This window comes from Seriola dumerili, unplaced genomic scaffold, assembly GCF_002260705.1.
Source record: "Seriola dumerili isolate Sdu_G_001 unplaced genomic scaffold, Sdu_1.0 BDQW01000088.1, whole genome shotgun sequence".
Taxonomy (NCBI): Eukaryota; Metazoa; Chordata; class Actinopteri; order Carangiformes; family Carangidae; genus Seriola; species Seriola dumerili.
Genome location: NW_019174343.1, coordinates 2,850,078 through 2,861,942, shown reverse-complemented (window position 1 = coordinate 2,861,942; position 11,865 = coordinate 2,850,078). Strand labels below are relative to the sequence as shown.

Below are 11,865 nucleotides of genomic sequence, written 5' to 3'. Positions count from 1 at the left end.
GTCATTTGTTGCAGAGGTCTGACGAGCGATGAGATAGACACAAGAATTTTAAAAAACTACATTGCGGTCGCGGGGCCTACATATTAAGACTGAGACTGTAACATATAGTATAACTTGTAGTATAACGCTAGGCTACCTACTGTCACTTTTTTACGACTAGTAGGGTAAACACTTTGCGTGCTCACAGACTATCACAACGGTTATGGAATTTGTGTTGTAGCCGTTATTACAAACGTTGAATTTTGAATTTGAATTAATTCAAAATAGGGAAAGGTGTAAACACAGTTAACTAATCCTGAACATAAATGTGTATTATCAAGTGTTATCAACATCTGGCCCCACAGCAACCGATAACAGCACATAAGTGACTCGACATATCTTTGTGCTTGACATTAGTTATAACCTCACTGGTCAGTGTATAAATATACTTTATTTTATTTTTTTCTTAAAATAACGTTACGTATCCTCTTTCCCGTCCCTGGTATCTTCTCTGGTTTTTGCCCTAAACACAAAAACCTAATGAGGTTAATAACTGAAGGACAAGTTACATGTTTCCCAGCCGGACTGCTATGGTAGGGACTGGGAGTAGCCATGTTTCACAATGCTGCCTTTGTTACTGAAGTGAAACAGCAGTGTCATATGGCCAGCCCAAACCAAGCTCTGCAACATGGCAGTGTCTGACCCTCCCCCACACTGCTTTCACTGCCAGAGCTCGAGCATAGTCAGGTGAAAACACGACTCAAACTGCTTGTTCTTAATCTGGAGGCGTTTTAATTGTCTCCATAGTCTGAAGCACTCACAAATGACTGTATGACACAAGAGGTATCAAAGTGTGGACACAATTGACATAACTTTGGGATTTCAATGGTCTGTTCAAATACACATTTTATATTGCATGCATGACACTGCCACAACTTCTGTTACAAATAAAATCTTTGACAGTAAGATAAAGAATTCTGCGAGTGGCAGCTCATGCCCACAAATATTTGTTACTACGAACAAAAGACACATAACATTCTTTGTGTATTAAGATTATTAGTGTGCAAGACTGTTCACGTCCACAACAATACTCATACACACAATCATTTGCATTCTTTCAAGCTGTAAGTCGATTCATTATTGTAACTTATCCACCACAAGCAGTCAGAGTGCATAAAGTTAGAAAGATAAATCCAAAAATTATAATTTAGGATCTTTTCTTTTGCATAAAGAAAAAAAAGAAACAATACAACAAAGTCCAGTAATTGTGCATACTGCTTAGGATAGCACACCACAGATTATACGGTTTATGGCTCAAACAGGCGTATGTATATAAAATACAGCCATTTATCAATAATAAGTAATGTTACTGAGTCTATAGGATAGGGATCTTTCGGAGAATAGTTGCTTACAGACACAAAATTATTTAAATGTCAAAAATGAGTGTTCACATGTTATCATTTAATAAGTTACCCTTCACTCAGGAGTAGTGAATACAACAGGCAAATACTACATCTGCTATGGGTATAATTCTAATTCCATTATGTTTCAGTCTACAGTACATGGCCCCTTGTATAAGCACAACTATAATATTGGTCTACCACCAAAACTACTTGATTTGACTTTGCCATATCTGAAACTGGACAATTAGAGTTTTTGAAACAATTTTGAGACAATTTTGAAAAACAATTATGTTTCTAATAAGACTCTTAAGTAGGTGGCCTGTTTAGAAAAGAGAAAGGTCACCAGAACAAGAAATTTCAACTGCCTTCATCTTGATGCCTTGTGAAGAACCGGTCTCTCTTCCCTCCTGCTCCCAATGGCTGACAAAGCAGCTCATAAAAAGAATGAAAGGGAAACAAATGGCTGAGAGTGTTTTTTTTCTGGTGCTGGGACATGTCTTGTTTCCCCTTGTTCTTCAGGTCTTTTTTAAAGGTTGTTACACTCTTGCATGCCAAGACTCTCCCTGTGGCTGGGATATTTCTGCCCTCTGCTGGTTGCTTTGTGGCACTGCAGAGCCATGCCTCCCCACTGTGGGTTTGAGCCCCTTACAGTAACTTCAGACTCCCAGTGACATTGTTCACAATCTCCTCCTCGCCCATGATGGCCAGGACAGTGCGGGACCCAGCCTCCACCTGCCAAAAACAACAGGGGTTGGTTTAGTGATGAAATTCTCAAATGTGTTCACACCACAGCATTGGGCAATACTGACAAAATCAATTACAATTTTTTTTTTACCAAATATATTGATACTAACAATGCAACTATTTTGAAAATGATTACTGGTGCCTCAAAAAGACATTTATTCACAAGACAACTTTGAAAATGGCATGTGTCCCTTACCTGGGTAAGCCCAGCATCTTGGACCAGGTAAGTGGGCAGGCTGAGGCTCATGGCCAGGGCCTGCAGCTCCAGTAGATGAGCCACATTGGTACCCTGGACGACAACCTTCTTGGCTCTGTCAACACCAAGACTGAATTAATTATTCAACAGTATTATAAATGATGGCAAAAAATATATACACACACCAAGCACTTTATTAGCGTCACCTGTACACCTACTTATTCATGTAATCATCCAATCAGCCAAACATGTGGCAGCAGTGCAATGCATAAATTCCTTCAAGTACAGGTCGAGAGCTTCAGTTCATGTTCACATCAAACATCAGAATGCGGAAAAATTATCTCAGTGACCACAACGTGATTGTTGGTGCCAGGCGGGTCTCTAGAGTTTTTACTCAGAATGGCTGAAAAACAAAAAACATCCAGCATCCAGCGAGTAGTAGAATTTGGCATCAGCAGCATGAATCCATGGACCCAACCTGCCTTGTGTCAACAGTCCAGGCTGCTGGTGGTGTAATGGTGTGAGGAATATTTTCTTGGCACATTCTGGGCCCCTTGATACCAATCAATCATCCTTTTAAGGACCGTGTGCATCCCATTGTGGCCACAATTTACCCATTTTTGAATGGCTACCTCCAGCATGATAGTACATGTCTCAAAGCAAAAATTGTCGATGAGTTCAGTGAACTTCAATGTCCTCTGCTGTCCCCAGATCTCAATCCAATAGAACACCTTTGGGATGTGGTAAAATGAGAGATTCGTAGCATGAATGTGCAGATGAAAAATCTACAGAAATTATGACCAAGATGGAGCAGAATCTTAAAGGAATATTGTAGAATCCATGCCACAAAAAACTGAGGAAGATTTGGGGGCAAAGGAGGCACTACCCAGTATTTGTATGGTGTTTCTAATAAAGTGCTTTGTGAGTTTATATAAAAAACATTTCTGTAGTCAACAATGTCAGCAACGAAACACTATACATTGAGCAATTTTACAAACCAAACTGAGAAACGGGTATAAAGAGCCCAGAAAGGTGGCAGGGAAAAGACGCACATGTTAGAGCAAAGACTGGAGAAGGAAAAGGCAAAGGCAGTACAGCTATCCTGACACAGTTGAAGGTTTACCTTCTTCAAAAAAAAAAATCAACAGACTCAAACGACCCTCTTAAATTAAACTGTACTGTAATTAAACTGAAAGTACAGCGTTTGAATGCTTCACAAAATGAAACACTACTGGATTACCACCTTGGATTTCTACAGATAGCAGCAGTAGAACAAGCTTGCTCTTCCTAAAACAAAAACTGCGATGCTGAAGTTGGCAGGGCTTTAGATATGGGCACCTAAAAAGCTTTAACATGGCATAGAAAGTTAAAGATTATTACTGTTAATCATTTTCAAATAGCTAACTTGTGCTTTCCTTGAGTTACTTGTTGTTAAATGTGTAGTTAGTAATATTGAAAAAATAAAGATTTACATAACCTGAAAGTTATGTGATTCAAAATGTAAGTAGAGGTTTTCATACAAGATATATAACAAATGCATGACCTTTCTGCACATCACCTACTAACTTACCCACTGTGGTCCCACTTCCAGGCCATCTCCCTCCAGCTGTTCTTCTCCTGTAGAGCCTGGTACAAACCTACAGCAGCATGGCCAACCTGGGCTGCCACCTGCACAAACACACAGCAGGGATTGCACATAAACAGCAATCTGTGAAAGTTTTCAGCCGTACTGAAAATGGCCTCTATGTGCTGTTTCTGACCAAGTTCAAATAAAGTTACACCCTGAACTTGGAAAAAATAACTGCACTAAAAACAACTGATTTGGAAATTCTTCTTAAAAATAGAATTTGCATGAAATGTTTCAGTGCTTACGATATGAGCATAGCCCACAAAAGGCCACAGAACCTGGTAGGTGTTCATTATTGAAAGAAGTTGACCTGATAATGCAAATTAAAGACAGATTTTGTGAAATAACAGAGCACATTGCAGCTTTACCTCAATGTAAAACCAGAGATAGGGGTGACTGAATGCAAGACCTTAAGAGCTAAAAAAAAAAAAAAAAAAAAAAAAAAAAAAAGAGGAAGGGATAAAAAGTTCTTCCACAATTTGAGCTATTGTTAAAAACACTTTCCTCAAGATGGATCATGTACTTGAACACAGAACACATCCACACCACTAGACTTACCTTGCCAACACCCATGGCAAGATCCATGTTCACCACAAACACCATCTTGAACATTAGGTCATCATCTCCCTCCTCCTGCGAGTCAGAGAGGACAAAAAGAGACACTGAGATATGGTTTTGGACGAACTCCACAAGGTCTAATGTACCAAGGTGTACCTGTGGGGACTAAGGCTAGCTTATGGGCACCTCATTCTCCAGCTTGTTGAAGTAGTACATTGCCGCCTCCTCGGCAGACACATTCCGAGTGTGCAGAAGTGCCTGAGGTCATGAGAAACAACAAAAAAGTCAGAGAATAAAGCAGTGAATTATTACATGGTCATACCTGCCATCATTTTGACAGGCAAAAGTTAAACTAAGCAATACATTTATTCAATTAAATGCTCATCTTTATAGCTGGTTTACTCACATTGCTCAAATAATATGAAATTCTTATTTGGGATATTCAATAATTGGTGGTTCTGAGCAGTTGGATGTGACTGCAATAAAGCTATAGCCTGGCTACCACCTGATTCGATTCTGCAGCGGTATCAAAATCAAAGCACTTGGACCCCTGTCACAAATATATCCAAATGCTAAACAGTCCAAATCCCAAAGGCCCCAGGGCCATATAACGGGTGATCTTGCAGAATCGGCTAGATGGCAGGTTGGTGACACATAATAATGTGCATGATAAAAAATACATCATCAATTTCATTTCAGACATTCCAGTATTATTTACTGTCACATATACCACAGCTTTCAGAAAAACACAGCATTCCCAGTCATAATTATTATTGGAAGTTGGTGTAAATGTGGCCTAAATACCCGGAGTCTACTGTCCCACCTGTTTGGCTGCCTCCTCTGGGATGTCCAGTTCTCTGAGCTGCTGCAGAAACACAGGATTGACATCCTGAGAGTCTGACTGTGGGCCTGACTGCTCTGATGGCTCCATTCTTGACTGCAAAAAGGAAGTAACAATGAACACCCTGCAGCAGCACTAACCCACATGAAATAGAATACAATTGATAACAAAATCTACAACATTAGAGCTTTGTTAATGTTATTCATATAATTTCACCAGGCTCCTGTAAAGCAGATCACATTTCCCAGCATGCCTTCCAATTCATTATTATTTGCATGGATGGATGGCTTATTAAAACAAGTATTACAAGTTAATAGAATAAACTGAGAAACGCCTGAAAATATCTATACTGGTAAACGGTCGCAGTGTTATATATAACCAAATATTATTTTGGAAACCGTCGACCGTTCACGTACTTTTCCCAGCAAGGCCGTATTAAAATTGAATCAAGTATGAATTAATGTTACCTTCGTGTGCGAAGGGAATTTGATAGATAAAAACAACAATACCCTACGGACGGCCACAAAGTCACAAGTTAACGTTGGCTGTCTAAAGAAATCGTTAAGATAAGCTAGTTCTGCGCAGGCGACAGTCGTTAGCTCATCTAATACGTTACACACCATTTGAATAACCATAGAAAAGAATGCAGCTAACGCTAGCAAAGTTAGCTTTGGTTTAGACTGCTCGGCTTTCCCCGTAAGAATACGAATTAATTGCATTAAGACGTTTTGCATTAATGCTTACATGAGAGTTAATTAAGGAAACATTTATTGCTCAATAGCTGTTACAAAACTAGGTAACGTTAGCATTAGCCGCTACCGCTAACTGGACTAGCTACAGTGCAGCGAGTTGCGTGTAGATAGTTTACCTGTTCTGGGCAGCTAGCTCGGCAGAATGAACAACGACGGTCACTCCCGGTGTCTGTAAATCTTATTTTTCACCTGTGACGGAGATTCAGTTGGATTCCCGTTTTACACTGTCATCAGCGTTTAGCCATTTGGACCCTGTTGTTTGTTGGCAGGATGCTGTGTCACAGATTTTCTGGTGATATTAATTACGTGGTGATGATATGCGCGTCCACAGAGTGCCTACTTAACTCAGTCATAAACGTGAGGGTGAACGGCAGCCACTGAAAACAGAGCCATTAACAGGCGAAAATGTATCTCCTTTTATCGCGATGTATTTGAATAATAAGGAGTTAATTAGTAAGATGTAGTCAAAATATTTGTTAAATAGGTATGTAGTCACAAAACATTGACGTTAGGTGCAACTTTTAAAGCTAATTTGAAACTCGAAATTAAAGGGCGTGTCACTCGTAAATGTGGTGCTGTCTCAAACCACGTACTTCCATACTTACACTTATTAATTTGAGTGTTTACATTGACAAATATAGCAACAAACAATGCACTACAAGTACTAGAAAGTGCAGCTCAAAAAATGAGACTGCGTTCGAAAACAGTTACAACACATATAGTAACATTTTCAAATTAATTATACAAATTATAAAATAGTAAAATAAATAAAATGAAATAAATTAAAAAAAAAAATCTGATTGCACTTATACTAAGCTTTTTTTTTTTTAACTAACTTTATTTATTACACTTGGAGGATAAATCCTCCATTCATAACCACAAAAACAAAGCAAACAGGACTGAAATGTTGAAAAAAGATAACATGGCAGGAATACACAAGTAGAAAAATTTGAGCCATAAAATTATTAAATAGAAATAAGGAACTGGGCAAGAGATCCGAATAAATTATATTCATAGTGTATATAGAGTTTCCTGACAGGCGCTTTTGACATTTTTATACATTTGTAAAGTCGAGAAAATTCATTTTTAGTGTTTTACACTGGAGAGGATTTAGTGAAACATTTATGTATAGGCGATAGTATTTTGTTATGATGATGATATTGTTAACTATAAATTCAGTCTGCTTGTTCTTCACGATGACTCCTAACTGATTTAAAGAGAATAAATCTATATTTATGGATTTGGGTTTCAGTCAATCAGACTAGGATTTCCATCAGTTCTGGATTGAGTGACAAACATAAACAGTTTCTCTGTTGTTTCTACATTTATGTGGGCCTGCTGTGGTGAAACTACAACGTTGCTCCACTTTAAATGTAGCAGCAAGGAATTGTGTTTTGTGTCCAGTGTTTCCTATGCTAAAGGAGATAAGATAGGAAGCACTCAACCTCCTTTCCTTATCATTTGGAGAACTGGACCAGTTCCTATCATGGCTGACACTTAGATACCGTCATTTTACTCAGTTTTAAAAGATTTACTACAGAAATTGCAGCAAAGGGACAGCGGAAGCCTGTCATGTGTTATGGGTTTAAATCAGGCTTTTTGTCTTTCCTCAAATAATAGAAGTGCTTGAAAAAAGTGTTCAATAAAGAATTCCGAAAACGTGTAACTGTGCCCCTGCTGATGTGCCCCTGCTGATGTGGCCTGGTTTTTAGTCTCCCAGTGTCAATGAGCTGCCACATGGAGGCATAACAGGTGAGTCCATGACTGAAAGATACTGGCATCAAAATGTAACTCCTTCAGACCATGACTGACATTTAAACACACTGCCAGCGACGCAGTGTGTTCCTGGCGTTTCCTTACATTTTATGACGTACCATCATATGTATGATTCTCACGAGCTCACAAAAAATCCATGTAACGAAGTAGGGAGGGGAAAAAGGGTTTGGGTCTCTGTAATGGGACGCCTGCTCATTATGGGGCTGTGGCAGACATGGTTCATCACCATGATGTTCAGCTCCAGAATTATTCATTAAAAAAGTGCATATCAAATAATCTTCATCTGCCATCAATTGAATAATAAAGGCGATGTCACGACTATCGCTGGTTTACCCAAAAATGATCACACCAGTCTGATTTATTTTGACACAGCTGACGAGTCAATATTTTACTTTTCATATATGAAATCTCTGAGTTTATAAAATGTATTTTTTTTAATAATGAAATCTATTGATCTACATTTAATTTATTATTTAATGAAGCATTATGTCGTCCATAGCAATGTGGGTCAACCACACACACCCCTTCTCTCAGCTGAGGAGTTTTTATTGCTGAATATTTGCCAAAATTAAATCATGTGTGTCACTCACTGATCTGAAGGTTATTCATGCGTTCATCTCATCACATCTTGATTACTGCAACTCGCTGTTTACATCTCTCCCAGAAATCTCTCTGCTCCCTGCAACTCATACAAAATGATGCAGCTAGACTCCTCATTGCTTCCAAAATATGTGATCACATTACACCCATTTTAGCCTCCTCACATTGGCTACCTGTCTTTTAAAATACTTCTACAGCCCTGTTTGGTTTGGTACCTTCTTATATCTCAGACCTGCTCTCCTCTCCTCTGGTATATAATACACCATATTTGCTGTTAGAGCCCTCAGACTCTGGAGCCTTGCCCGAAGAGATCAACACTACTCAAAACATACTTGTATAAAGCAGCTTTAATTCTCGATTTCAATGCTTTTATCTTTGGTTTCTACTTTTGTTTTTATTTTCTTTTGTCTGCTTTATTGATTTCATTGTTTTAACTAGGGCTGCACAATTAATCGAAATATAATCAAAATTACAATATGACCAAGTGCAATATCCAGATCACAGGAGCTGCAATTTTTTGGCCAAATGTTTCACATTATTGTGCACTGTTAGCAAGTGTTGTGGTGCTAGAGACGTTTTTGTTTTTTCCTAGTTTTGTCTTTATGTTTGTACAGCACTTTGTAACTCTGTTTTGCAAAGTGAAAAGTGTAAATTAAGTTATTGTTATTATTATTATTATTAAAAGTTGCAGAGCAGCTATGAGTCTCTCTTCAGAAGAAAGTGTTTGGAACTTTTTGTGCCATTTATTGGTAAGATAAGATCTTTTGTGAATATGGCTCCAGGTATTGACTGAGTGGACTACATCTCAGTGGTTTCTATGGTAACCTCAGGCTCACAAACACTACACCACATACACCATTTCCCCAATACACTCCCTCACATATGAACATCATGAAGAAAGAGAGAACACATCATTTGAAGAATACTTTATTACATCAGCATAAGTGAGAATTTGCACCCTTTCTTATTAAACATGTTAAATCACTAGTTACATTTGAAATCAGTTTGATATTAACACACAAAATAAGAAACATCCTTAAAACTGCTCCCTGCAGAGCCTCCTCTGTATTGCAAAAATGTATACATCCTGATAACAGTTATAGTTTTCCCTCAGGTGTCTCGTCTGTACCATCATGAGCTTTCACACCCACCTGACCTGACAGTGTGAAACAGGACAAACCATGTGTTGTTGTGAAGCGATGAATCAGGGCTACACTCTGATATGCTGTTTCTGGACCTATAACTGATGACTGGGGTTGGGTATCGAACCTCATTACTTATTAAGAGGAACTTGATGAACTTGAATATTGAAGTTGGCACCGATTGTAGTCAGATTCTCAGTCTTATAAATATTGTGCAAATTAAAACTTGAGCAGCTGTTTGTATTAAATCAACATCAAACTCTATGAATTAAAAATTTTTTTTTTTGAAAAATGTACATATACTCTGCAAAGCAAGGTAATGAAATATGTTAATTTCGTTTCCCAGTCGACATGGTTTCCTCTCGCATTCACCTGAAGCCAATCAGTAATCGCTGCCTAACCACAGCCTAAAAGTTGACCTATATTAAGCCCTAACCCCAACTACAAAGGGTAGTTCTATAGGAAACACCTTTTTTAAAAAGGGAAACAAGACCAGCTTTGACACATGTAAAACCATTTCCAGCCACTAACTCCTCAGTGTGTCCGTCTCTGTCATTTAAATAAGAAAAACATCAGCCGACATTAGCTTTTTTTATGAAAAGTCTCTGTGCTCCAAACTGACAAGCAGAACAGTGACGAGGTCAACTACACCTACTGAACCAGTAGTAATATAATCAATACATAACAAAATCCCATAGAGACCTTCAGCACGTGAAGCAGTGCCACCTTGTGTTCAATACTCTGGAGCACAACACGAACCATGATTTAATACATCATTCAAAACCAAAGAGGAATGTGAGGAAATGTACAAAATAGAAATACACAATAAAACACTACGGCACACACTAAGGTTCCACTTCATTAATATGAGTTTCTTTATGGAAGGATATTTGTTTTTTCCTCTAACATCTTTCCAGTGACTTGTACACTATTTACACATCCACATGAATAAGTAGAAAAGCAAGAAAGAAAAACAGAGTAACGTGTCAGTTAGTCTGGTTTTATAAGTACCTTAAAATGCCCCGACAAGCAGGTGATGACCGCCAACCTTTAACAAAGGAAAGACACGTCTGAAATATCTGTGTGTGTGTGTGTGTGTGTGTATGTGTGTGTACCGCTGCAAATGAGATTTCCAACAGGTGTTACTGTATACGTATGAGGGCAGATCTGAGCTGTGCTGGCTGACAGGTAGACAGTAGTGTTTTTTGTTGGGGGCACACTGAGTGAGGTAGAGAGAGGCAGTGACTTGTAAAACTCTCTGTAAGTGACGTAAACAGTGTTGTGAAGATGTTGTTGAAGATCAGTTCAGCGTATTTTCAGAATACTGCTCCCTGCAACATGCAACTACAACAACTAGTTACTTCAATACTTTGTACTAGTAACCAGATATTAAGATGTAGGCTAACCAGGGCAATGTGGCGCGCACAGACACGCACACGCACACGCACGCACACACACACACACACACACACACACACACACACACACACACACACACACACACACACACACACACACACATACACACACCACAACACACACACACACACTTCTGTTCTTATCATACAGCAGTGACAAGCACACAAGGCATAAGAGGTACCTCTTGATAAAATTGACTCCAGAGGGAAAATAAAGAGATAAAATCCTACTTTCTGAGAGTCCTCAGATCAGGTCAGCTCACTGTGGACCACAAGGTTTCTTATACACAAGAGCTGAGAGTCCAGCAACTGATGAAACCATCAGTGTTCTTCACAAACAGCATGGCAGCAGGCCTGTATGGTGTCTTTTCATGTCCCCTCCTCTTTGTCCAGGTTTGTTTGGTGTCCATGTGCTGTCCTGTCTCTACCGTGTCTGGACTGCACGGGAGCTTCCTTTAGCGGACACCACAGAAGGACAGAAGGTGCTGGGATATGAACTTCAATCTTCTGATCTGACAAACGCCTCGCCTCGCCTCCCACCACTCCTCCTCGAGAAGAAGAGTCTGTCTGTCCGACGCTCTCCTGCTGTTCAGTTCAACCTGAAGGCTGCAAGTTTATTAACCTGCCTCCCACACACCCACCTCTCTCTACCTGCTGTAACACCGGTGGGCGTTTCCTCTGTCACAAGTCAGTGACTTTATTCTCCACAGCGGCAGCGATCTGCTGCAGCCTGTAGCCGAGCTGCATCTTCTGGGCCGTGGTGTCCTCCTCCAGTGCCGTGATGATCTGATGAGAGGATGACAAACAGGTGAATGAAAGGAGAGAGAGC

At 39.4% G+C, this 11,865-nt stretch overlaps 2 protein-coding genes across 2 annotated transcripts in view; both read right to left on the bottom strand.

The window, feature by feature from the left end:
- Positions 1–758: 758 nt before the first annotated feature.
- Positions 759–6,432, bottom strand: LOC111221978 (probable peptidyl-tRNA hydrolase 2). The gene is made up of 7 exons (XM_022745594.1): positions 6,217–6,432; positions 5,331–5,444; positions 4,694–4,765; positions 4,508–4,582; positions 3,893–3,990; positions 2,323–2,437; positions 759–2,114 (listed from the first exon to the last, which is right to left on the bottom strand). Exons 2-7 carry the CDS (start codon positions 5,436–5,438, stop codon positions 2,028–2,030), a joined length of 555 nt encoding a protein of 184 aa, XP_022601315.1. The 5' UTR covers positions 5,439–5,444; positions 6,217–6,432; the 3' UTR covers positions 759–2,027.
- Positions 6,433–11,129: 4,697 nt separating this feature from the next.
- The window catches only part of LOC111221708 (plexin-B1-like), a 101,112-nt gene continuing 100,376 nt past the window's right edge, over positions 11,130–11,865 (bottom strand). Inside the window, exon 39 of the mRNA XM_022745222.1 lies at positions 11,130–11,822. Within this exon, the coding sequence (XP_022600943.1) occupies positions 11,718–11,822 (105 nt within the window). The 3' untranslated portion in view covers positions 11,130–11,717. The remainder of the gene's footprint in view (positions 11,823–11,865) is intronic.

Coding starts and splice junctions, on each gene's coding strand:
- LOC111221978 (XM_022745594.1), bottom strand. CDS start 5,438: ATGGAGCCATCAGAGCAGTCAGGCCCACAGTCAGACTCTCAGGATGTC. Junction 3,991..4,507: donor TTGCCATGGGTGTTGGCAAG/GTAAGTCTAGTG, acceptor GTGTTTGTGCAG/GTGGCAGCCCAGGTTGGCCA. Junction 2,438..3,892: donor TGGAAGTGGGACCACAGTGG/GTAAGTTAGTAG, acceptor TGGTGTTGACAG/AGCCAAGAAGGTTGTCGTCC.